This window comes from Cydia splendana, chromosome 13 (assembly GCF_910591565.1).
Source record: "Cydia splendana chromosome 13, ilCydSple1.2, whole genome shotgun sequence".
NCBI classification, from domain to species: Eukaryota; Metazoa; Arthropoda; class Insecta; order Lepidoptera; family Tortricidae; genus Cydia; species Cydia splendana.
The window spans coordinates 5,737,540-5,759,784 of record NC_085972.1 but is presented as its reverse complement, the minus strand read 5'-3'; the positions used below and the strand labels follow the sequence as shown (position 1 = coordinate 5,759,784).

General features: G+C 40.4%; 1 protein-coding gene across 5 annotated transcripts; it reads left to right on the top strand.

The window, feature by feature from the left end:
- The first annotated feature begins 865 nt into the window (after positions 1-865).
- On the top strand, positions 866-21,385 carry LOC134796375 (BUB3-interacting and GLEBS motif-containing protein ZNF207). 5 transcript variants are annotated; one of them, XM_063768557.1, is made up of 11 exons: positions 866-1,108; positions 1,217-1,343; positions 1,562-1,688; positions 1,932-1,999; positions 2,705-2,835; positions 3,505-3,546; positions 10,898-10,984; positions 13,331-13,592; positions 14,569-14,773; positions 18,234-18,414; positions 19,294-21,385. In XM_063768557.1, the coding sequence occupies exons 1-10, from the start codon at positions 1,068-1,070 to the stop codon at positions 18,380-18,382; spliced, it is 1,239 nt and encodes a 412-aa protein (XP_063624627.1). In that variant the 5' UTR covers positions 866-1,067; the 3' UTR covers positions 18,383-18,414; positions 19,294-21,385. The 5 variants fall into 5 exon arrangements, with proteins under 5 accessions (XP_063624627.1, XP_063624626.1, XP_063624625.1 ...); XM_063768556.1 differs by having other exon boundaries at positions 14,563-14,773; XM_063768555.1 differs by having other exon boundaries at positions 13,331-13,601.
- The last annotated feature ends 860 nt before the right edge of the window (positions 21,386-22,245 follow it).

Below are 22,245 nucleotides of genomic sequence, written 5' to 3'. Positions count from 1 at the left end.
ATATTTAGTCCATTTTTTGTGACTACCGTTTAGTCAACGATGTGTGCTTTTGATGATGATGAAATTTAATAGAACGCACGGTGCCAGAGCTTCCGAGGATGCATCAAGTTGGCGGTGAGAGACCCCCAATACATTCCTTAACCGATAAGTAGGTTAGCAGCGATTATAGTTAATTAAATAAAACGTCATTAAGCCTAGGTAAGTGCATCAGGCGGAAGGTTCGCTTGGTTGCCACGGTCGACGTAATAAAAAATAATCATCCAAAAAACAGGGTCCTGATCAAGTGAGGAAGCGCGATGGGTCAAGTCATCCCTACTTAATATTATAAATGCGAAAGTAGCTCTGTCTGTCGGTCCGTCTGTCCGTCTGTCTGTCTGCAAAAAGCGAACCCGGTACAAAAGTTTGCGCGACATTGGATTAATAAAGTTCCTGACTAAAATATATTAGCAACGTGCTTTCCGATTTGTTTGCTCGAGTCTTATGACTCTTATGAAACTATCTTTACTATGAACTATTAATTTATTCAGTGCCTTTACTATATTTAAATAAAAATACTACCTTTTTATCATGGCTGTAAATAAGTTTTCCTTTTTTATTTTTACCATGGTATAATAATATACTCCGCCTGGTACTCCATTCCCGTCTTTTCTAGGTCACCTGAGTGACACAAGCCTACGTCATCATGCGACAGCGCTATATGATAATATGCGATAGCGCTATATATAGCGGCCATGTTATTGTGACGTAGGCCTGTGTCACTCTGGGAATAGAAGACCATGTTTTATTATTAGACTATGATTTTTACATTCGGCTGGACCGAAAAATAGCTCAATGTTGTCTATGGTCTTTCACCATCTGTGGTACAGTGCAATGTCGTGAATCCGCCATTTTGCATAGCTTCGTTTGCGTTGCTGTAAAGTGCGTCGCATATTGTGTTAAAATTGTAGTTACAGCTTATCGCAAGCGTGTATAAAAATATAAATCTGTGATAACTAGCTGTTAAGTTTAATAATATACGTTAATTCTTGTTAATTTATCTAGTTTCTAAGTGTCTGTGACTCGTTAAAATGGGCAGGAAAAAGAAGAAGGCATCTAAACCATGGTGCTGGTATCCTTTTAAAATATTCAATATATTGAATAGCGAAGCCGACCTTGCAAAATAGGTTAATTAGCAATGCGGCGATATTTGTACATGATTTCCTTAGCGTTCAGTCAGGTATTGCAACAGGGAGTTCGACGACGAGAAGATTTTGATTCAACACCAGAAAGCGAAGCATTTCAAATGTCACATTTGTCATAAGAAATTATATACGGGTCCGGGCTTGTCTATACACTGCATGCAGGTACGTCAGCCCTACGCGAAGTTGGCGGGCGGCCATCCGCCCACGGCCAATGCGCCAGTACTCTTTTAACTTTGTTATTAGCTTGTGGTATTTTGGCGCGCCATACGCACTAATTCTGCTCCCATAACAGTACGTAAATATCCGCCATGATCCCTTGGATAATCACATTACTTCTATTTAAAATAGCCATGACCTACCTTCTTTTATTTTTCTTGCAGGTCCACAAGGAAGCCATAGACAAAGTACCAAATTCGTTACCAAATAGGTCAAATATAGAAATAGAAATTTATGGTATGGAAGGTATTCCACCTGAAGATATAAGGGAGCATGAGAAGCAGAAATCAGGTATAAAAGATTTATTTTCGACTTGGACAGTTGGTTTTTTGGATCCATCTGTATGTACATTTCATTTTATTCAATTTTATACTATGTTCAGGACACAGTAGCTATTAGGTGTTTCTCGGTGTGTAGTTAAATTTAGTGTTTTCCAGCAAACTAACCACCTTTGAAGTTTGTTGTTACACCACTTTAAGTTTTTGTCGGGATCTTTGTATGTTTGTTTCTTTATTACCTGAATTGTGTGTTTAGGTGGAGGCAAAGGGTCTGACAGTGAAGATGACGAGCCTGCTGCAAAGAAAAAAGCTACTCCCGCTTTAGTGAGTTCTCTTTTTATAATAATACCTAGCGTTTTCTTTATTTCACCTTTGAACAGTTTTATTTCCATCAAAAATATTTATCCACAACGCAGACTTTGCTAGCTATATTTTTAGCACAAATCATACAATTTTATAATATGATGAAAGTGCTTGCTGAATCATTAACAAAATGTATTATGCTACATCTACAATAACAAAACACTCTGTGGTCGCTCCCTCACTCATGACTGAGGATCGTGGTCATCGGTGGATGTGGATGCTCCACACCTGGTTATGGTTTATGATCTGCCTCCAACGCGGCCTGTTCATTGCGTCTCTGACAACGAGCAAAGATTGGTTGAGGATGGGGCCGCTTTTAATTGATTGCTCCATCTAGTTGGAGATCGTCCCCATGTTCGTTAATAACAAAACACATATAATAGATATCTTAATTATATTTACCTAGTAATATTTATTTTTTATTATGTTTTATTTAAATTTCAATTAATAATAAAACAGATTTTGCTGATGATTAGAATTATCTTACACAGATGAGTCACTTAACTTTAAACTCGGGTAAATCCATCTGTCAGATTATGCGATATAGATATTAAGAACAGGTAATACGGTAGATATTTGCTGAGAGGGTCGAATAGATTTACCCGAGTTTGAAGTTAAGCAACACAGATATCCGGTCCAGTAATAACCTCAAATATATGTTTACAGTTAGGTGCGGGGCCTTCAGCAGTGACCCCGGGTATCCTGCCAACACCGATGGGACCTGGCATGCCCGGAATGTACCCTGGACACATGCAGATGAATCCGATGATGCCTCCGTTCATGCAGGCACAGGCTAGGTAAGGTTTCTTAGTAAAAGTACTAGTGGCACCGAATGATGGTCCCTGAAGAAATATGTGGCTTTCCATCACTGAAGGGTCCTTATTGCACATGAAGCCTTCATAGGACCCTTCGCTAATGGAAAGCCACATATGTTTTTACCTTATTTTTATTACTTAAATGTGCTAAACTTCCAAAAATGTCTTCAATCATTTTACATGACAGCTACTATAAAAATTAAGTATCATATGGACCATGATTCGGCGCGAGAAGTATAGAAAAGTAAGGTAGGAAGCTTGAATGGCTGAGTTGACAACCTGCCTGGCCTACTTAATAGTTTATTACCTTGCCTATGTGGCTGGTGGGTTTGGATCTCGGTAAAGGGCATATACTTGTGATGACCACAATCTGTTCCTGAGTCATGGGTGTTTTCTATGTATTTAAGTAATTATATATTATGTATATATAGCTGTCCCCACATTGTGGGCTTGTGGGTCCCACAAGCCTTATTGAGCTTACTGTGGGACTTAGTCAATTTGTGTAAAATTGTCCTACAACATTCATTTATATATACAAAAATATTATTGATCCTGAAGAAAATTTGTTATATGTATTATATATTATGTAACATCATCTGGGACATTCCGACACTATGGCCTGCAGAATTACAGTTATTCTTTCTATTTTAGACCCATGACTATATTTGAACATGACACCCAGAAGTTTTTAAGGTATGCACTGTTTGAACCCCATAACTCACTAATACGTTTTATTTTGTTTCCTAATTTATTTATTTTTTGTATGTGCAATTACTCAAATTTATTATCATGAAATTACACCTAAAAATAAATTATGACTAACAAAAATAAATTAAACTAAGAACTTAACAGACTAAACTAATAAATAAATTGGTTTTTAATGTGTTTAATAGCAATTAATGTTTTATAAAAATTGGTATATCAAATTAATGTGAAAATCCTGTAAGTAAAGAGCTAGCATATGTCTTAACAGAAAACGTCGAATAATGATTACAATATATATTTTTTAGTATTGTTCTTTATCTTTTACGTGTAAACTTGGTACTAAATAATAATAAAAAAACTATTGTTTTGGAAAAATATTTAAACTATCTAAACCCTGGCATGTTGTTTTAATCAATATTCAATCAATAAAAAGTTTGCTATTGTTTTTTGTTATCTAATATCGGCCATTAACTTTTACCTATAACTGTAACTGTTTGATTCTAATACTGAATTATGCTCAAAATCTAGATTCTAATAATCATTCTTTGTTGGGTCTCAAACGGGTTTGAGTTTCTTAAGATTTGTAATTAGTTGAATTACTATGTATTTATCTAATCTTGTTATTATGTATACGTAAATAAAATTAGGTCTTGTTAGGTGTCAATCAATTTATCCTTTAAAGCACCTAGCATATCAGTCACATTCTTATTTTTTTATAGAATATTAGCAGGAGATCTAAGGTCCACCACCTTGCATTTTGGAGACAAAGCAAACCGCTTGGAACAGGTGTTCCTGGGGGTGACCTGAGCTGATTAAGCCCGGTTGCCAAGAGGTTCCCCCCAGCAGGTGGGCAGGGGCGGGGGGGGGTAAAAGTGCCTCCGGCGCGCCTCACTCTAAGCTTTATATCTGCATACATCTCGCAACTATATCAAGTTTGGTGTCTTTTTCGTGTAATTCGAGGATGAAGAATTCAGTTATGTGACTAAATTTTCACTCACCCATACAAAAAATTCGAGAAATTCAAAATTCAAAAATTTTTTTTTTCGTAAATCCACTAAAAAATTTTAACTATGAGGATTTGCTCTAGAAAAAGAATACCTGTGAATAGCCCAGTTATCCTACTGTACAGAATAGTAAACTTGTCAAACATTTTTTTTCATAACTCTGTTAAAAAAAAATGTTTTGTGTCGCACGGCGTACCTGCATTGTAAGAGCGGTATGCAGCGTTTAGGATTTTTAAGTATGTTTAGATGATTTCTGATAAGTTGTTATTCTTCTGGTTGTAGATTACATTAATAAATTACTTCTGGAAGTGATATATATACAAATATAAATTAAATATGTAAATAAAGATGTTGGGAAAACTTTCGCCAACAGAGTTAAGTATTATAAATGTGATAAAATTAACATTATTATTTGCATGTCTTTTCCATATCTCGGGACCATGGGGTCCCGGACCTTTGGGAGGCGTACGTGGGGACGAAGCCAACAGCGCAGAGGCCCTTTAAGGCACGTTAATCTAAAAGCAAGGGATACATGTGGTGGATACTATCCCCGAACGCACAATGTGATACATCCGGAGATGGTCCCCGCCAGGTGCAAAGACTATTACAGTGCAGCACTTTTGTGCTGCGATGGGAACTAAGGTCATGGGCTATAGATTTGAAAGTTGGATGGACTGGATAATGGGCTATGGGAGAGACTAGCGGACACCTGCCGTGACAATCAGTCTCAAAATTGTAAATGACAGGTGGTGACTCGCCAACTCATTGAGTGGGCCCCGCAATGGCCGCACGCACAGTGCGACAACAGGGCAACACTTTGGAGTGGCTGTGAGGTTGTCGAGAGGTGAGTCTGCGGTAGCCAGATCCCGGTAATCCGTTCAGCCGGCGTTATGACATTTTACACTTCCAACCTGGAGCATAGGTCCCGCTCTTGCGACTCCATTCTGGCCGGCCAATCAAGGCAAGCACAGAGGCGAGGGCCAGATGACAGGGCCCTCTGGAATAGGGGTCCGCGGTGTCGTCACTCACCGTCAGCTCGCCACAAGCTGCCCCCGTGGGACATTATTATTATTATTGTGGTGTTGTGGGCCTTTGAGTGTCGCATTGACCAGCATTGATCTATTGTGACGGCCCTTTAAGTTCATTACTAATGCCCGTTGCATCCAGAAAGTTCCAGATTCTTTGGGCCGTAAAGTTTTGTACCTCATAGGGTTGCACTACGTGTCGCCCTAGGTAGGTACTTCTTTTTGACATTAGTAGTCCACAAGAACAGAGAATGTGCATTGCAGTCTCCTCTGACTCCTGACAGAACCTGCATGTCGCATCTTGTTTCTTGCCAATTTGAAACATATATGTTTGTTCAACTTGCAGTGTCCAGTCAGTATTCTGGTCACCGCGCAGGTTTTGTGCCTTTTGAGTCTTAAAAGCTCCTTAGCAGTTTTGCTGTTGAACCCTTTGATCAGAGCTTTCGAGTGTTCTTGTCCTTTAACGAACTTCCACCAATCGATTGCTCTCGTTTTTTCTAAGTTGCTGAGCAGAGAATATGCATCTCGTTTTGTGCTTCCACAGAAGGGTTGTGGGCCGACCAGGGGTGTGTCTGCGCCCTTTCTAGCAAGTTCGTCCGCTTCTTCGTTTCCGTTAATGTCGGAGTGCCCCGGTACCCATCTAAGTGTAACTTTGTTGGAGTAAACTAGTGCATTTAGGTTTGTTTTACAGTTCTGGACTAGTTTTGAGTTTGACTCAAGGGATTCTAGTGCCAGCGGAGCAGCCTGGCTGTCTGAGTTGATGTAGATAAGCTGGTGTCTTAGGTTTCTATCCAGGTTGATCTCCGTACATTTGTTGACGGCGAAGACTTCTGCCTGGAAGATTGAGGCCAATGTGCCAATGCTGACGCTAGCTCTGAGCTTAGATCTCTCACCATAGATCCCACATCCTACATCATTGCCTTTCTTGGAAGCATCTGTATATCAGATGTGGCTTCCCTCTTCGACGTACATTTGGTTGTTGATCCATTTGTCTCTAGGAGTTATTTCTACTGTGTACAGTTTGGTGAGATGACATTCGGTGTGAGCGTCATCAGTGGGCATGCTAAGGGCTCTATTCGCAAAAACCCAGGCCTTTAGATTGGTTAATGCCTGAGAGCGCCATTTTGGCCTGTTTAGCGTGCATATTCTGTAGACGCACTGCTTGGCCTCCTTTTGCACCTGCAAGTGGAGTGGTATGATGTCCAGTAGTGCATCTAGGGCCGCTCCCGGTGTCGAGGAGTAGGCGCCTGTTACTGTTAAACAAGCCGTGCGTTGCAGGCTGTTTAGAGTGTCTATTGCTGTCTTTTGGCTGGTTTTGTTACACCAGACTGCGGAGGCGTAGGTAACAATTGGCCTCACTACCGCTGTGTATAACCACATAGCAATTTGGATCTTAAGCCGCATCTTGCTCCTGCCATTCGACAGCATGACCACATGGCCATTTTCACTTTTTGTATAATGTTTCTCAGGTGAGGGTTCCAAATTAACTTTTGGTCATAGATGACCCCTAGATACTTGACCTCTGCCGAGAACGGTATTATTTGTCCATTAAGTCTTGGTTTTGTGAGTTTATCGAGCTTCCGTTTCCTTGTGAATGGTTAAATGGCTATTACAGTCTTGCTCGGATTAATGGACAAGTCATTTTCTCTACACCATTTGAATATTGTGTTTAGAGCTCCTTGCATTAGGTTGGATATTGTGTTGAGGCAAGGGCCTTTGACGATGACTACAAGGTCGTCGGCATATCCTTGTGTAGGTATCAAAGTCTTGGCCTGACATGATTGCAAGAAGTTGGTCCACTGCTAGGGTCCATAATAGTGGGGATAAAACGCCTCCTTCTAGGCACCCTTTAGTATATAAAATTCATGCTCTATATATAGTAGGGGAGAGGGGGGCAGCCTGGTACACTTTTTACATTAATTGTCATAGTTCAAAATATTACCTATTGAATCCAGTTTTAAGCCTCTACACAACAACCTACATTATTAACCTATGTAATTACTGCATTTGCACATATATAAAGCTAAAGATAAAAGTACAAATTAGATTTTTGCTACTCAAGGAATAATGTTCGATACTGCCCCAAGAGTGGGTAGCTTTGAACTTACGTGGGGCAGATTTGAAAAATGGGCTGTAACGGCAATAATATCGAGATGTACGCGTTTTTTTTATCTGTACTTGGCACAGTTTGTCACTAGAAATAATCGTGTTAACATTTTACTGGTATAATTTGCAGTTACAACAAAGATGGGGTAGTTTTGTACATTAATGTTTTTTGGAGTGTTCATAGTGTGTATATCGTCGCCTAGTACCCATAGTACAAGCTTTGCTTAGTTTGGGGCTAGGTTTGATCTGTGTAAGATGTCCCCTAATATTTATTTATTTATTTATTTATTTAAAGGTGCCTCAGTGGGGGTACCTTTGAAAAGTATTGAAATCTTACAAAAGCTACCCCCTTGAGGCAGTTTTGAACATAACATTGTTCAAAACTACCTCAATAATGTTGCAACAGCGGATTATATGAGTATTTAATATTTATTATATTTTGGTTCTCTGTGATTCTCCTATTTTCATAATTCCGTACCATTTTTAGGGTTCCGTACCCAAAGGGTAATACGGGACCCTATTACTAAGACTTCGCTGTCCGTCCGTCCGTCCGTCCGTCTGTCACCAGGCTGTATCTCACGAACCGTGATAGCTAGACAGTTGAAATTTTCACAGATGATGTATTTCTGTTGCCGCTATAACAACAAATACTAAAAACAGAATAAAATAAAGAATTAAATGGGGCTCCCATACAACAAACGTGATTTTTGACCAAAGTTAAGCAACGTCGGGAGTGGTCAGTACTTGGATGGGTGACCGTTTTTTTTTTGCTTTTTTTTCGTTTTTTTTTTTTGCATTATGGTATGGAACCCTTCGTGCGCGAGTCCGACTCGCACTTGCCCGGTTTTACTTGTTCTTTATCAATAAACTGCAATGTTTTAATTATTTATTGAATTGTACTAATTTAATATTTTGTAATATTGTACCGAAATACAAAATTCTAATAAATATTATATTAAACAAGACTAATCCTATTAAGCACAGAACCACATAGTACATGGAATTTAGGTAAATGCATTATTATCATTTACTAAAATAACTAAAATACATATTATTAATGTTTCAATTTACATACTAAATGGCAGTCAATATCGGGGCAGATATGAACATTTCTTATGGCCGGGGTAGTTTTGAACAGACAGCTAATCAAAACTGCCTCCTATTTTTTTTTCATAACTACCCCAACACCTACTTAAAAAAATAAACGTCGTTATTTTGTAGAAACATTGTAAATTTTGATTATTCATCCTTCGTCACTAAACATAATAGATTGTTTTATCTAATAAATTAAGTTTCACTAACCACTTCCTTCAAATACAGCTTGAGAAACCTTACAAATCTGCACAAATAACGCTAACGGGTAGCATCGAAAACAAACTAAGCTACTGGTTCGTTCATGTTCTGTCAAACTTCAAATATTTCAGGTGACAGTTGTGTGGGTCGATGTTGCAAGCCCAAAATATGGATTTGGATCATTATTGCATCAAATATACATTTTTAAACTCATATGTTCTAAGCTGCCTCCAGTGATAGCTACCCCCCTCTCCCCTATTGATGGTCAGAGTGGCTACTCTGTTTGAGAGCATGCTATGTACCCATCTGGTGGTTTCGTCTACTCCCTTTGATTTCATACCATTGAGTATGGTCTCTGTGGGCGTATTGTCGAAAGCACCTTCAACATCAAGGAACGCACATAGAGCGGTTTGCTTTGCCTCTAGGGTTTTCTGCACCTTGTCAAACTGGTTGAAAATTATTTCGGCGACACGGCGGTTTTTGGCGCACGGCGCGATTTGGTCTATGTTTGGGGACAGATTATAGCCCCTCAGCAACAGCCACCATGCCCTGCTGACTGGGGCTGGTCCAAACAACAAGGTTATTGGGAGCCCATATGGACAAGCCTACCTGCGGCGGCTGCTGCTTGTTTAGAGCTTATTCGTTGCCGCTGCAAAACAAAATGCGCAGGGAGGTGCAACTGCGTTAAAAAAACCTAAAATGCACAGTCCCATGGGCATGTAATGGCAATTACGAACAATATAATATCTTATTTTAACCCGCATTTTTTGTCAAACATCTCCTATGTTAATTTTATCACATCTATAATACTTAACTCTATTAGCGAAAGTTTTCCCAACATCTTTATTTATATATTTAATTTATATTTGTATATATATCACGTCCAGAAGTAATTTATTAATGTAATCTACCACCAGAAGAATAACAACTTATCAGAAATCATCTAAACATACTTAAAAATCCTAAACGTTGCATACCACTCTTACAATGCAAGTACGCCGCGCGACACAAAACATTTTTTTTTAACAGAGTTATGAAAAAAAATGTTTGACAAGTTTACTATTCTGTATAGTAGGAGAACTGGGCTATTCACAGGTATTTTTTTCTAGAGCAAATCCTCATAGTATACATTTTGTAGAGGATTTTCGAAAAAAAAAATCTAAAGATTTTTTTTGAATTTTGAATTTTTCGATTTTTTTGTATGTGTGAGTGAAAATTTAGTCACAGAAATGAATTATTCATCCTCGAATTATACGAAAATGACACCAAACTTGATATAGTTGCGAGATGTATGCAGATATAAAGCTTAGAGTGAGGCGCGCCGGAGGCACTTTTACCCCCCCTCCCCTGCCCACCTACTGGGGGGAACCTCTTGGCAACCGGGCTTAATCAGCTCAGGTCACCCCCAGGAACACCTGTTCCAAGCGGTTTGCTTTGTCTCCAAAATGCAAGGTCCCCTTAGAAAACGGGACCTGAGATCTCCTGCTATATATAATTTCTGTACTTTGACATTTTTAGGGCTTAAGGCTCAGTTAAATTCGATGAGAATGATGGAAGCCTTTCGTTTTGCTATTGAGCTCGTCACAGAAAATAAAATAGAGAGACTACATCACTACATGATTTTAAATCTTCAAAAATGAGAAAGAAATTACATTACTCTTTGAGGCCCTTGACTTGAGTGAGTCCCAGCACTTTTTGAAATGTCAGAAACATCTGTCCCAGGGGTACATTTTGTATGAAATCGCGTCTGTGGGACCTATAAGTGACTATTCCGCTTAATCAATATCGTGTCCGTGGTTCTCTCTGTACCTTATCAAATATCATCAAACCGCTTTTGAGTGCTGGTGGAAAAACCCCTACCTATATATTTTTCTAAAGATTACTTAGTTTAGTAAGTATGTTGTGTTGCAGAATGATGATGCCCGGCATGCGGCCGCTGTTCCCCGCGGCGAGCGTGGCGGTCTCCACGCCCAGCAAGCCCACTTTCCCCGCTTACAGGTAAACACCATACTTGCAGTTATGTTACTTATCTGAAATTAATTCTCATAAGTCTCACACAGCCATTGGAAAATTAATCCATTAGAATTTCTCGCTGACCAGAGTTTATTACTCTTTTTTCATTGTAATAGGTGCCTATAAGTTGGAATTAGACGTGTGCGCCGATTAAAAAATGATCGGCGGCGGCGGCGTGTTTTCGGCGTGAAATCGGCGTGACCTTGACTTTCAGGTTTCTTAAGAACAATCATTAAATTGTTGTTTTTCTTGAAAATTTGATCAATCCAGGTTGCTGGTCAGAGAACTATACGTTACTACGTATAGTTTTGAATAGGCTGTGAGTAAAATAGGGTTTGTAAATCAATATAGGATAGGTATAATAGCTTGCATTAAGGGGTAAACTGGTCAATGACATTCGATCCGATCGGTAACTTTCCATTTTCTCATGATTTCCATGGCTTATCGTATTATTTTAATACGTCGTACTTTAACACACTCCAAATATCCTTAAAAATTGGCATAGTGACACACTGCTATGGCTTCCTTTTACCGGATACCGGATAGTGACATTGCTTGATTTCGGAGTAAACAATTTGGATTTAAGAAACAGTCACGGTCATAATCGTATTCGTTTATTATTTAAAAAAATTTAAACATTCAACTGACTTGCACGCGCACTCATTTCGAACCTAGAAATGAGTCCGCGCGAACGTTTACTAGGAAACAGGTCAAACCTGCACAATGCGCACCTGAAAAACCAAAATGAAGATATAGTTCCGCCGGCCGAATACCGAATATTCAGCCGATGGTCAGGCTGAATATCCAGTATTCGGTATCCGGCCAAACAACCATCCGTTGCATCTCTAGTATCTTCTTTATCGTTTTCTAACTGAGGATCGCGACCACATGTAATTTGTCTCCATTTCGTGCGGTCATAAGACGTGTGGACTGCACGGTGCAAACTGCCGCAAGCTGACCGACCTCTTCATAGCGTTCGTCCATCTCACAGATGCTCCAACTCGAGCACGTTTGCCATTCATTCGGTCTAAATTCATGTTTCTCCACATCATGCGTTGGTTAATATGTACAATGAATCTAAAGGTTCTCCTATAGCATGTTGTGAAGAGCTGAGTGTCGATATTGAGCTCTCTGAGAATGGAGGAATTTGTTCTTCTAGCTGTAGCTTCTAGTGCCAACCTTTGCCACTTCACACTTTTTGAGGCTCCATGATTCGGCAACCATACTGGAATATTGAAAAGACGACAGCTCGTACCAAGCGCACTTTAGTTGCACGTCGAGTACCTCTGTTCTTCCAGATCTTGTCGAGGTTAGCCATGCCAGCTCTGCGGCGTATCTCGGCGATGCAACCACCGGCATTGTTTATTAAACCAAGATACTTATACAAACTAGCTCGCTTTTTCGTAATCGCCGAGTACGTCGGTAACTGGCAGTATGTTTGCCCTGTCTACTACCATTACGTTGGTCTTGGAATGGTTGATCAAACCTCTCTAAAACTTTCATCTTGAATTTTCTTCAGAAGAGCCGCCATTTCGATGAATTTCTTGTTGCCATTTCCAGCCTGCACATTTCTGCGGGGCAAGCATTTGCGCTAATCGCCAGATTGACAGTGAATCTGCAGCGTTGTCACTCTTTCTCTCTTTTTCTATTTCTCGACATTATTGGCACACGACTTTTTTAGGAAACTCAGGGTCTCTAGAGTTTTCGGACATGAATGTTCTCAGATTTTTGCTGGACTCCACTACATGAGCCCTGTGTTTTCGTTGCCTAGTTAATTGTAAGTGTTTTCATGAGGGAGCATTCTGCCTTCGTATATGGAAACAATCCTTCTTTTCATATTATCGCTCCCTCATCTTTCTTGATCTTACTTAGGATTACTCAGTCTCTTTAATTGGTGTGTCAAATAACTTGTGCAACTGGCTATTCTGTTTCATTTAATTAATAATTGATGTATATTTGACAACTGTAACATATACAATACAAAAAGAAACATATTGTAATCCAAATACCAACTTGGAATAGCTAATTAACAACACTCAAGGTCACGCCGTTTTTACGCCGATCATTTATCGGCGGCGGCGGCGTGGCAAAAAAGCCCGGCGGCGGCGGCGCGCCGGCGCGGCGCACACGTCTAGTTGGAATATCAGCTTGAATTAGGAAATCATTGCTCAAGAATACAGTGAATAATTGACTTCTCACAATAATTTCAGATTTTAGACTCCCGACGCAAACAAATTGCATGTTCCGATACGGCTGGCTTCACCGTAAAGTTACCCATAACACTATTATGTACTCATCTACTTGATAATTAATAAACAACAATCATTGCAGCAACGCGACGATAAGCGCGCCGCCGACCACGTCGGCCTCCCACGACCTGAAGGAGAACGGCGACGTGAAGCCCCCCGCCGCCAACGCCTGCCCGCTCGTCACCGCCACCGGCGCCGCCTCCAAGATCATCCATCCCCCCGAGGACGTGTCGCTCGAGGAGATCCGCGCCAGGCAACCCCGCTACCGGCCCAAGCCCAAGGAGCCGCCGCACCACCACCAGCCCGCGCCCACCATGGTCACGCCCAGCACCAGCCAGGCTGAGGTAAGCATGGTAAGATACTCCGACAATTCTCTAGACTATAAGCTAACTGGAGGAGATCCGTGCCCGCCAAGTCAAGTACCGACCCGACACCCAGGAGCCCCCCCACCGACCCCTGCGGCCCTGGTCACATGGCATTAGCTAGGATGATGTAAGCATGGTGAGATACTCCCACAACCCTCTACAGTCTACACTCTAAGCTAACTGGAGGAGATCCGTGGCCGCCTAGTCAAGTACCGGCCCGAGACCGAGTGGCCCCACCGACCCACGCGGCCCTGGTTACACTCGTCACTAGCTAAGATGAGTTAAGCATGGTAAGATACTCCCACAACTCGAGATACTCTAGGCTAAGTGGAAATCTGTGCCCTCCAAGTACCGGCCCGAGCCAGAGTAGCCCCACCAACCCATGCCGGCCCCGATCACACTCAGCACTAGCCAGACTAAGGTAAGCATGGTAAGATACTTCCACAACCCGACACACTCCAAGCTAACTGGAGCCACTGGAGGAGATCCGTGCCCCAGTCCCAGGAGCCCACCATCGACCCGCGCGGCCCTGGTCACACGGCACTAGCCAGGATGAGCTATGGTAAAATTAACCGATTATGGGAAACTCAAATAACCGGTTACGGTTACTTATTTATGACTTAAATTCTATTAATTGATCTTCTAATGACTACAAAGTTCTGCCTTTTTTGTTGTGACGCCTGTGGTTATAATTTTTGTCATTCGTGTACTTTAATAACGAAACATACCAAATGTACTTCCATTATTTATGAATATTGTATCACGTCTAAGATCATATTTTCACTTTTACTGTATTTTGTGTGTTTTATTAAAATACGAAGACTCACAGACCCTAATACTGTACCTTTATTTTCGTAATATTTTAATTACTCGATTTGTTTAGGACGTAGGGCCGGTGTGGTACACTTTATATGCAGGATAGTTTCCCCGAGTGTATAATGTTCCGCAGGTGCAGGCGCACATGAACGCGGCGGTGGCGGCGGCGGCGCGGCAGCAGGCGGCGGCGCAGGCGCAGGCGCAGCAGGCCATGCGGCGGCCCATGATGCAGCCCGTGCACGTGCTGCAGCAGCCCGTGCGCGTCGGCGTGCCCGTCTCCATGCCGCCCGTCATGGGCGTGCTGCCGCTGCCGCAGTTCAACCTGGTGCGCCAGCTGCAGCCCGGTCAGTACCACCCCCACCCCCAATCCCAACCCGTCCAGCCCCAACACATGCAGTATTACATGCAGCAATACCGGTAGGGCGTTTACCGATTTACGGATTGACTGAGCGTTCATTTTCATTCGATTTTAGTAAAGTTTTGAATGTAACACGAAACATTTAATTGTTGATTTTTTTAGTGGAATAGCGGAATCGTATCTTTTTAAGGGGCTACCCGAGGTTTTCATCGATTTTTGACAAGTTTTGAATCGTATCTCCTTTTTTTGCACTACAGATAGAATTATAAGACAAACTGTTATTGGTTTTTCAATCTTTTATTTCCGGTTTTGTCCACCGGATTTTGAAAAAAATTAATACTTGTTTTTTTATGATTTTTTTTAAACATTGTCTAAAAAAACACTTTTTCGTATCTAGTTTGCAGTGAAGGATCTTACATGTACGAAATCTACATGGGTTCGTGTTTGACGTCTTGAAAAACGTGTCCAGGGTTTTCATTTTAAACTAATTAACAGCAAAGTTATGGCCAGAAAACCAGTTTTTTAGCCTAAAATAGTTCAACCAAATATCTCGAAAAAAAAACTATATATAAAAAAGTAAATATATAAATAAAAGTCAAAGTAAAATAAAAGTCGAAGTAAATATGGGATACTATATTGCTTAAAGCCGTTGCTGTTAATATAATAACTATAATAAGCTACAAAAAACATTAGAAAACTTAAGGGATTCAGATCGAAGGTCATTGGCGTGGGGTAGCCCCTTAAGAATTAGAACTGTTGACAAAATTAAATGAACTGTTAAAAATTATTGTAATGTAAGTAATTTTTTTCCGTATGTATACGGTATACTGAGAATATATTGATCATGAAATACATATTTTTAATTTGTTTTAAGAAACAGTAAATCTCTATTTAAACACAGTTGCATAATATTTTTGATTCGACACACGCTAACTTTTATTTATCATACATTGCAAAAAAGTGGAATTTACTAAAACTTATAGTTGAAATCGGTAAACGCTCATTTGTTTAGCTAATGATTAAAAATCAAAAAGACACATTCCGATGTTTTGATGTCTTACCTTGTCTTGACATATCAATATAGCAAACTCTTATGAATTACCACTTAAACTTTTTATTCAAATATTTTTTTTGTAAGATTTTATTAAATAACTGTTGCAATCTATATTACATTGACGAACGCTACGATTTTGCGTTGTTGTTATAGACCAGTATAGACTTAGCTATGTAAGTTCATTGTTGAGGCACATTATTAGGATAATGTAAGTTCAAAAATTAACTTGTAAGTAATTATCGGTCCAAATGTTACTAATGAGTCGTTTGTATTTAGAGCCAAAGAGCATAAGACTATTTCACGTTATGTGCTAGGCACTCATGGCACTCTCACATTCCAAAATACAAATATAAGTGTTCAAGATATTCCGATAGTATTTTTGTACAAACCATTTGACAGCATCACAAGATACATGTATCCTTTACGATCGCATATTGTTTCCAAGGCATTTATTTCCGATTGTAGGTTAGCATTAGATATAACTGACTATGGTAGTCTGCTCAAAATGTAAAAGCGTGGAAATGGACTGAATGTTTTTAATAAATAAATGTTTTAGTATTAATTTTGATTTGTATTTCCCATCGATGTAAGGTCTCGTTATGTTAGTGAGATATCCAACGAGCCCTGTAGATACACCTAACCGGCTAGCCTAGACATACCACTGCCGAGTATAACCGTGATTTTGATGTGCCATTCGCACAACCGAGGGACGGAATGAAACGAGCGGTAATTTTCTTCACATTCCTTAATGGATTTGCTTAATGTAGTAGCTCTATCTTATTACTGTCTCGATTTTCTAGTAGTGTCATAAGAGATGTGAATTTTGTCGGTTTACGGGTGGGTACACTAATATTATATTTACGTACAGTAGTTTGTCGCTTTACAATGTGCATGAACCGATGATAGTCGTTGGCTGAGTTGGATCTACGAGCTCCGTATCGATCACACCGGAACATGCATGAAGGATACAGTTATATCGCCGAGTATTTTTGGAAGTGTGATTTTTCATGTGAATTATTTATCCTACCTACCTGTGTTCCTTTGCTTACTGCACCTATCAGTCGCCACACTAAGTGCATACATGTGACCACGGTACGGTACGTGTGTCCGGCCCAGGGCCCCGACACTACAACTCTACCTTACATCTTAACGAACTGACCCATTTCGATATTAGGGTTGCCACCTATGAGGGCGTGAGGGAACTAATATAAATTAAACCAGCGAACAGCTCTCCCCGTGGAACCAGGTATTGGTAAACAAAGCTCAACAAACGGGCTCACTAATTATTTATGTTTTAAGTTACATGTATACACTTTTCTCGTGATCATAACGATGTCGGTGGCAACCCTAAACACACCGCGAATGTCCGACGCGACGAGGGACGCGTAATCGGTTGCCTCCGTTGGAACTAAAAATACATACCTTAACTTTAAATTATTCCATAGCTTCAAAGGGAACTAAAGTGGGCAAATAAATCGTAATTTATTTTCGTTTTTAGCGCAAAAATTTTCCAAAAAATCTCATTGTAAATACATAGCTTATTTAGTGTTCTTAGTTCACGTTAAACTTGACCTGTGGGTCACGAGCGTTGACATTTATTCAAAGTATGTAGTAAAACACCTGTAAACACGATTTATAATGCTCATTTCGTTTCAAAAAGCTACAAAATTACTAGCAAAACCAGTATTTTTGGTTTGAACAGTGGCGTCGGCACATGGATGTACGGTGGTGGTCCGGCTAGACCGGCGGCAGGCGATTGTTATCAGTCACAACGGCACCGCCGTGTGTTGGACCAAGGTCCCCTGTTGCTAAAGCATATAGCTGGGGCAGCCGAGAAAGGCCGTGTCACTTAACACTATTATACTATACATTTATTTGTTTCAAGGTTTTGTGGTAAGATAACGGTGGATATTCCTAATTAAATATAATACTTCAGTTTTGATATTTACCAGTGCCGGGCTAAGATAGTTTGATGACTTAAGTATTTCTAGATCAGGGTGCCCCTTCGTCCATAATATTTGTTTGATTTATTGAGATTTTGCCCCCTAGGCGTGGTGCCCTAACCAAATTATTGATTAACCTGACACTGATAGTTCTTATTGTAACGGTGTAATATCTGAATCCCATTTTAAGTCCAATTTTCTGGTAACCAACATTACATTGAGTGATGGGTGAACTTTTTAAGCGGTTTAACTTATTCACGATAGATAAATCTAATTTTAAACACAAATTTCATCAACAAGATCACAACATGACGTAACATACACGACTAACATTCATTAGGCATTATTTTTTCATTCAAATTTCAAGTGTTTCCTTTTCTCTGCTACCCCGGGGCTATGCTATAGCGCGCCTGCACCGCAATCCTCTACAACGTGTTCTTTTTGCGCAGGGATGCTGTTACCCGGCATGGGCGGCATGGGAGGCATGGGAGGCATGGGCGGCATGGGTGGCATGGGCGGCATGGGCGGCATGATGCCCATGGGCGCCATGTTCCCGGGCGGCGTGCCGGGGATGATGATGCAGCACCGGTTCCGATAGCGGCGCCCCGATCGACTCGCTGGCTGAACATAGTGTGTATTCTCGTCTGGCTAGGGCGGGCGTGTTGCGGTTGGGTTTGAGTGTTACTCTGTTTTTTGCGGTCTGTGAGCTTTACAGTCGAAATTTCAGTTTTTAATTTTTTTGGTGTTTAATCAAAATAGGTGAGTACGATACCGACTATAAAATAATCCACCTTTAAACAAATTTAAATATTAAAAATAAATAAGGTCAAAATTGACAAATTTTATTTTTTATTGTCTGTATATTAATTACTAATAATTCTGAATTAAAAAAACTCCCAAAACAAGTTCAGATGCAGTCGGTCGTACGAAGGAATCCTAATTTAAATATCAAAGTTGTATAGTGACTGTTTGGCTCCTAGCGCGACTCAATATTCACATCTATAGAAATTTGACTTTTATTGACAACTGAACACCAAACCACAATACGCTCATACAGTTTCCCGTTACCTATACTTTTAAATGTTAAGGCAATCCGTGGCCGAGCTATATACCAACTGATGCAGAATGGAGGCTAGTTTTAAATTACTATATAATGCTATCATAGCTGATACTTCACTATTTCTTATTTTATTGCAAAATTTCATCTAATTTAAGCATACCGTCCGAAAACACGTCAATACTAAATCTTTATCAACCTCCATTCTGCGACGGTTATTGATGAACTATGGAAGTAAAATTAAATTAAATATTTCTGAATAACTTCAATACTTTTTAGCATGATTTATAGTTCTAAAGCGGACCTATCGTCCACAAACTTAAAGCAATCTTAACTTGGCAATACATAACGCTTCACTTAACATTCCATAGCAGACGAGCCAAGCGAGTAGGGTCTTATGATAATTATAATACATAATTGTGTTAGTATAAAGAGTTGCTTACTGTTGACAGAGGCTGGGTCGGCCCGCGCCGACAGCAAGCGCAGGTAGGCGCTCGATAGTACTTATTATACGTCCGCTTGACGATTGTGTGTCCAATGCTCTTGCTAATTCGGTGACGGGATACTTACAAGGTAAGACGCACGCACACGCGAGCGCGCAACGGACGAGGACGGAACGACATGCCAATTTAGATTTAATTAATTATTTATTTTCTTTTTTGTTAAAGGCGTGATTTCGAGATATAGGATGGACTATTGACTAAAGCTAATTATGGCAATTAAATCAATTTATACGCTACCCGTGTTAACCCATAATCATTTAGATGAGGGTCCACGCAGAGAGAGTATACGCGCGAAGCAATTTCCTCGCGCACAAAACGGGCACTGTAGACATGCCTCGCGCGCACCGCCTCGTCAAGGCACGTCTACACTGGCCATTTTGTGCGCGAGGAAATTGCCTCGCGCGTATGCTCGTTCTGCGTGGACCCGGCTATTGAAATTCTCATCTGTCAATTTCTAACTCTTGAGACTTTTCGATCTACTTCGAAAAGCATTAAATGACCATATTGGACGATTAGTGCAACACGATTATAATTTTTGTATTAAATTCGACATAATCCAAATTCCGTTGCGTGCGTCGCGCCAAACGTTAGCGCTAGCGTTTTCGCGGAGCCGTTACAGACGGCAACTAAAGTTACGCGAGCGAAGTGCTTAAAATGATCTTTAAGCTCCTTTTTCACAGATAACTATGCTACATTTACGAGTACATACAAATTGGCCACACAAGCCGTGTCAATTGTATGTAATCGCAGCGCAGCTCTGTTGAAAAAGCGGCTGTATTATCTATACAATAAAGTCACTTTCAGCTCTTAGTTCGTGCCACTGTTGCTGCTATCGTCCCTCCCACTAGCGTAGTTGAGGGACGCGGCCGCGAGAAACTTGGCATGCTATCGATGTGCTATCGAAACAAACCATCTGTCCATGTAGACTTGTCATTTTATCTAACCTTAACGTACAATCGCCGGCGTTCGCGGTGTTCCACTTTTGAACCTTAATATACTGGAATAGAGTCTAAAAGCGAACGCAGGCGATTGTACTTACGTCGTATGGTACGTAGATTTTTTTTTCGGTTATTGACTGTGCTTCAATGTCTCCAAAGCAAATAACAGGAATTTTTCAATGTATTCTCAGTTGCAGTTATGTAACGAGATGAAAATACAGTACTGAGACAACAAGAAACAAATTGATTTGAGTTTTAAATGATATCATCATCGTCAACACATTTAACTCACCATTCGTAAACTTTATTGCAACGTGATAAGGTCTACATTGGTAAGTTAAGTGCGTTGCTGTTTTCTAAGATTCTAATTCAAACTAAAAGGATGTATAAGACCTAAAAGTCAAGATCTGATGCTAGTTTCGATAGCACATACTCCTGAGCCCGTATACGGATAGCGTTAAAGGCTGGTTCCATGGACGTTTCACCATTCGACGTGTGTTGGTCACATTGGTTAGATGGTAGATGGACAACACCAAATTTTGTATTTTCTAATATTGTCAATGGGTAACTTCAGTGGATTTTTCGTCCACAATTTGCAAGCGCATTTCCTCTACTTTCTAGAAAATTGATGACATTTTTGATTGTTTTCTAGAGGCCTTTGGCACTTACAATTCTTCAAAATTGTCTGGCTAAGAAAAGTTGTTGTATGCTACCAAAAATTACGGCGAGAAAAACTAAAATACCTAGTTCTATTATCAGCCAATAGAATAACGCCGTGAAATGGTTGACATCGTCCTCGGCACCAGCCCTAGGGTAGGCAGGGTAGGTAGGACAGGTGACTCGCTCGCCACGGCGTGGCTGGGCCGCCAGTTCCCTGCTCGGCAGGCGACGCGCTGTCACAACGACTGTTGTTGGATTGACGGCCCCCTGTCTCACATTATTACCTACCATACTGTTAGTAAGGAGCGCTGTAAGGACTAAGATTCGTTAATGTTATCTGCCTTGAAACCATTTTTTTATTAAGCATTTCCATTATGAAGTTGTGATGTTTGCCTAATCTTGTAGAATTTTGACTATTTTACCGAATAAATGCGCTGGAATTTGATATTTTCATCTTTTATTCCAACACCTACAGCCCTATCTGAATATTTATTATTATAAATATCTCATTCCTGTGTCTAACTTTTTGACCGCCATTGGCCCTATCCAAAAATGTCACTCACACGCTATTATTATTGGTACAGACAAACCAGCAAAATAACTTGAAAGCACGAACAGCGCCTAACAGTAAGCGTTCTTGGCGGGGGTACAGTCGTGAGTACAAGCTTCTTAGGATTCTTGGCGTTCAAAGAGTTACGACACCGGGATTTTACGAGAATACATGAATTAAGTCCATGATTGACTTGTCATTTCGGGTTATTCCTAGATGTCACTACCTGCCAGTGTTATCAGTAACTTGTTTTTTTGTTCAACGTTACCACTAGGAACACCTAAGACATCGGTTACACGCTAATTCTGGCGTCAGTTCAGTCCATCGTCAATCCATTCGAGTTTTGACTGATGCCAGAATGATGGAAAATGGACACGGTTACACGATCAGTCCAGACTGACAACGGACTGATAAAATTACGACACAGTCGCCGTTTGGACACAGAACGCAACACAGTCATTTAGTCTTGTCTAATATGGTGACTGACGCGAGAATGACACGATCAGTCTCCTATCAGTCTCCTATCAGTTTTCTGTCATTCAAAATGGACTGACGAATATTATCTAAAAATTTAAATTTTCATCAGTCCAAACCATCAGTCCGCGTGTTACACGATAATTCTCCCGTCAGTCTGACCAGACTGATGGACTGAACTGACGCCAGAATTAGCGTGTAACCGATGTCTAAGAGAAAAACACGTAATGGTGATGGTGAATTCGATATTTATCTAGGCCTTTTAATTAGTATTGAACA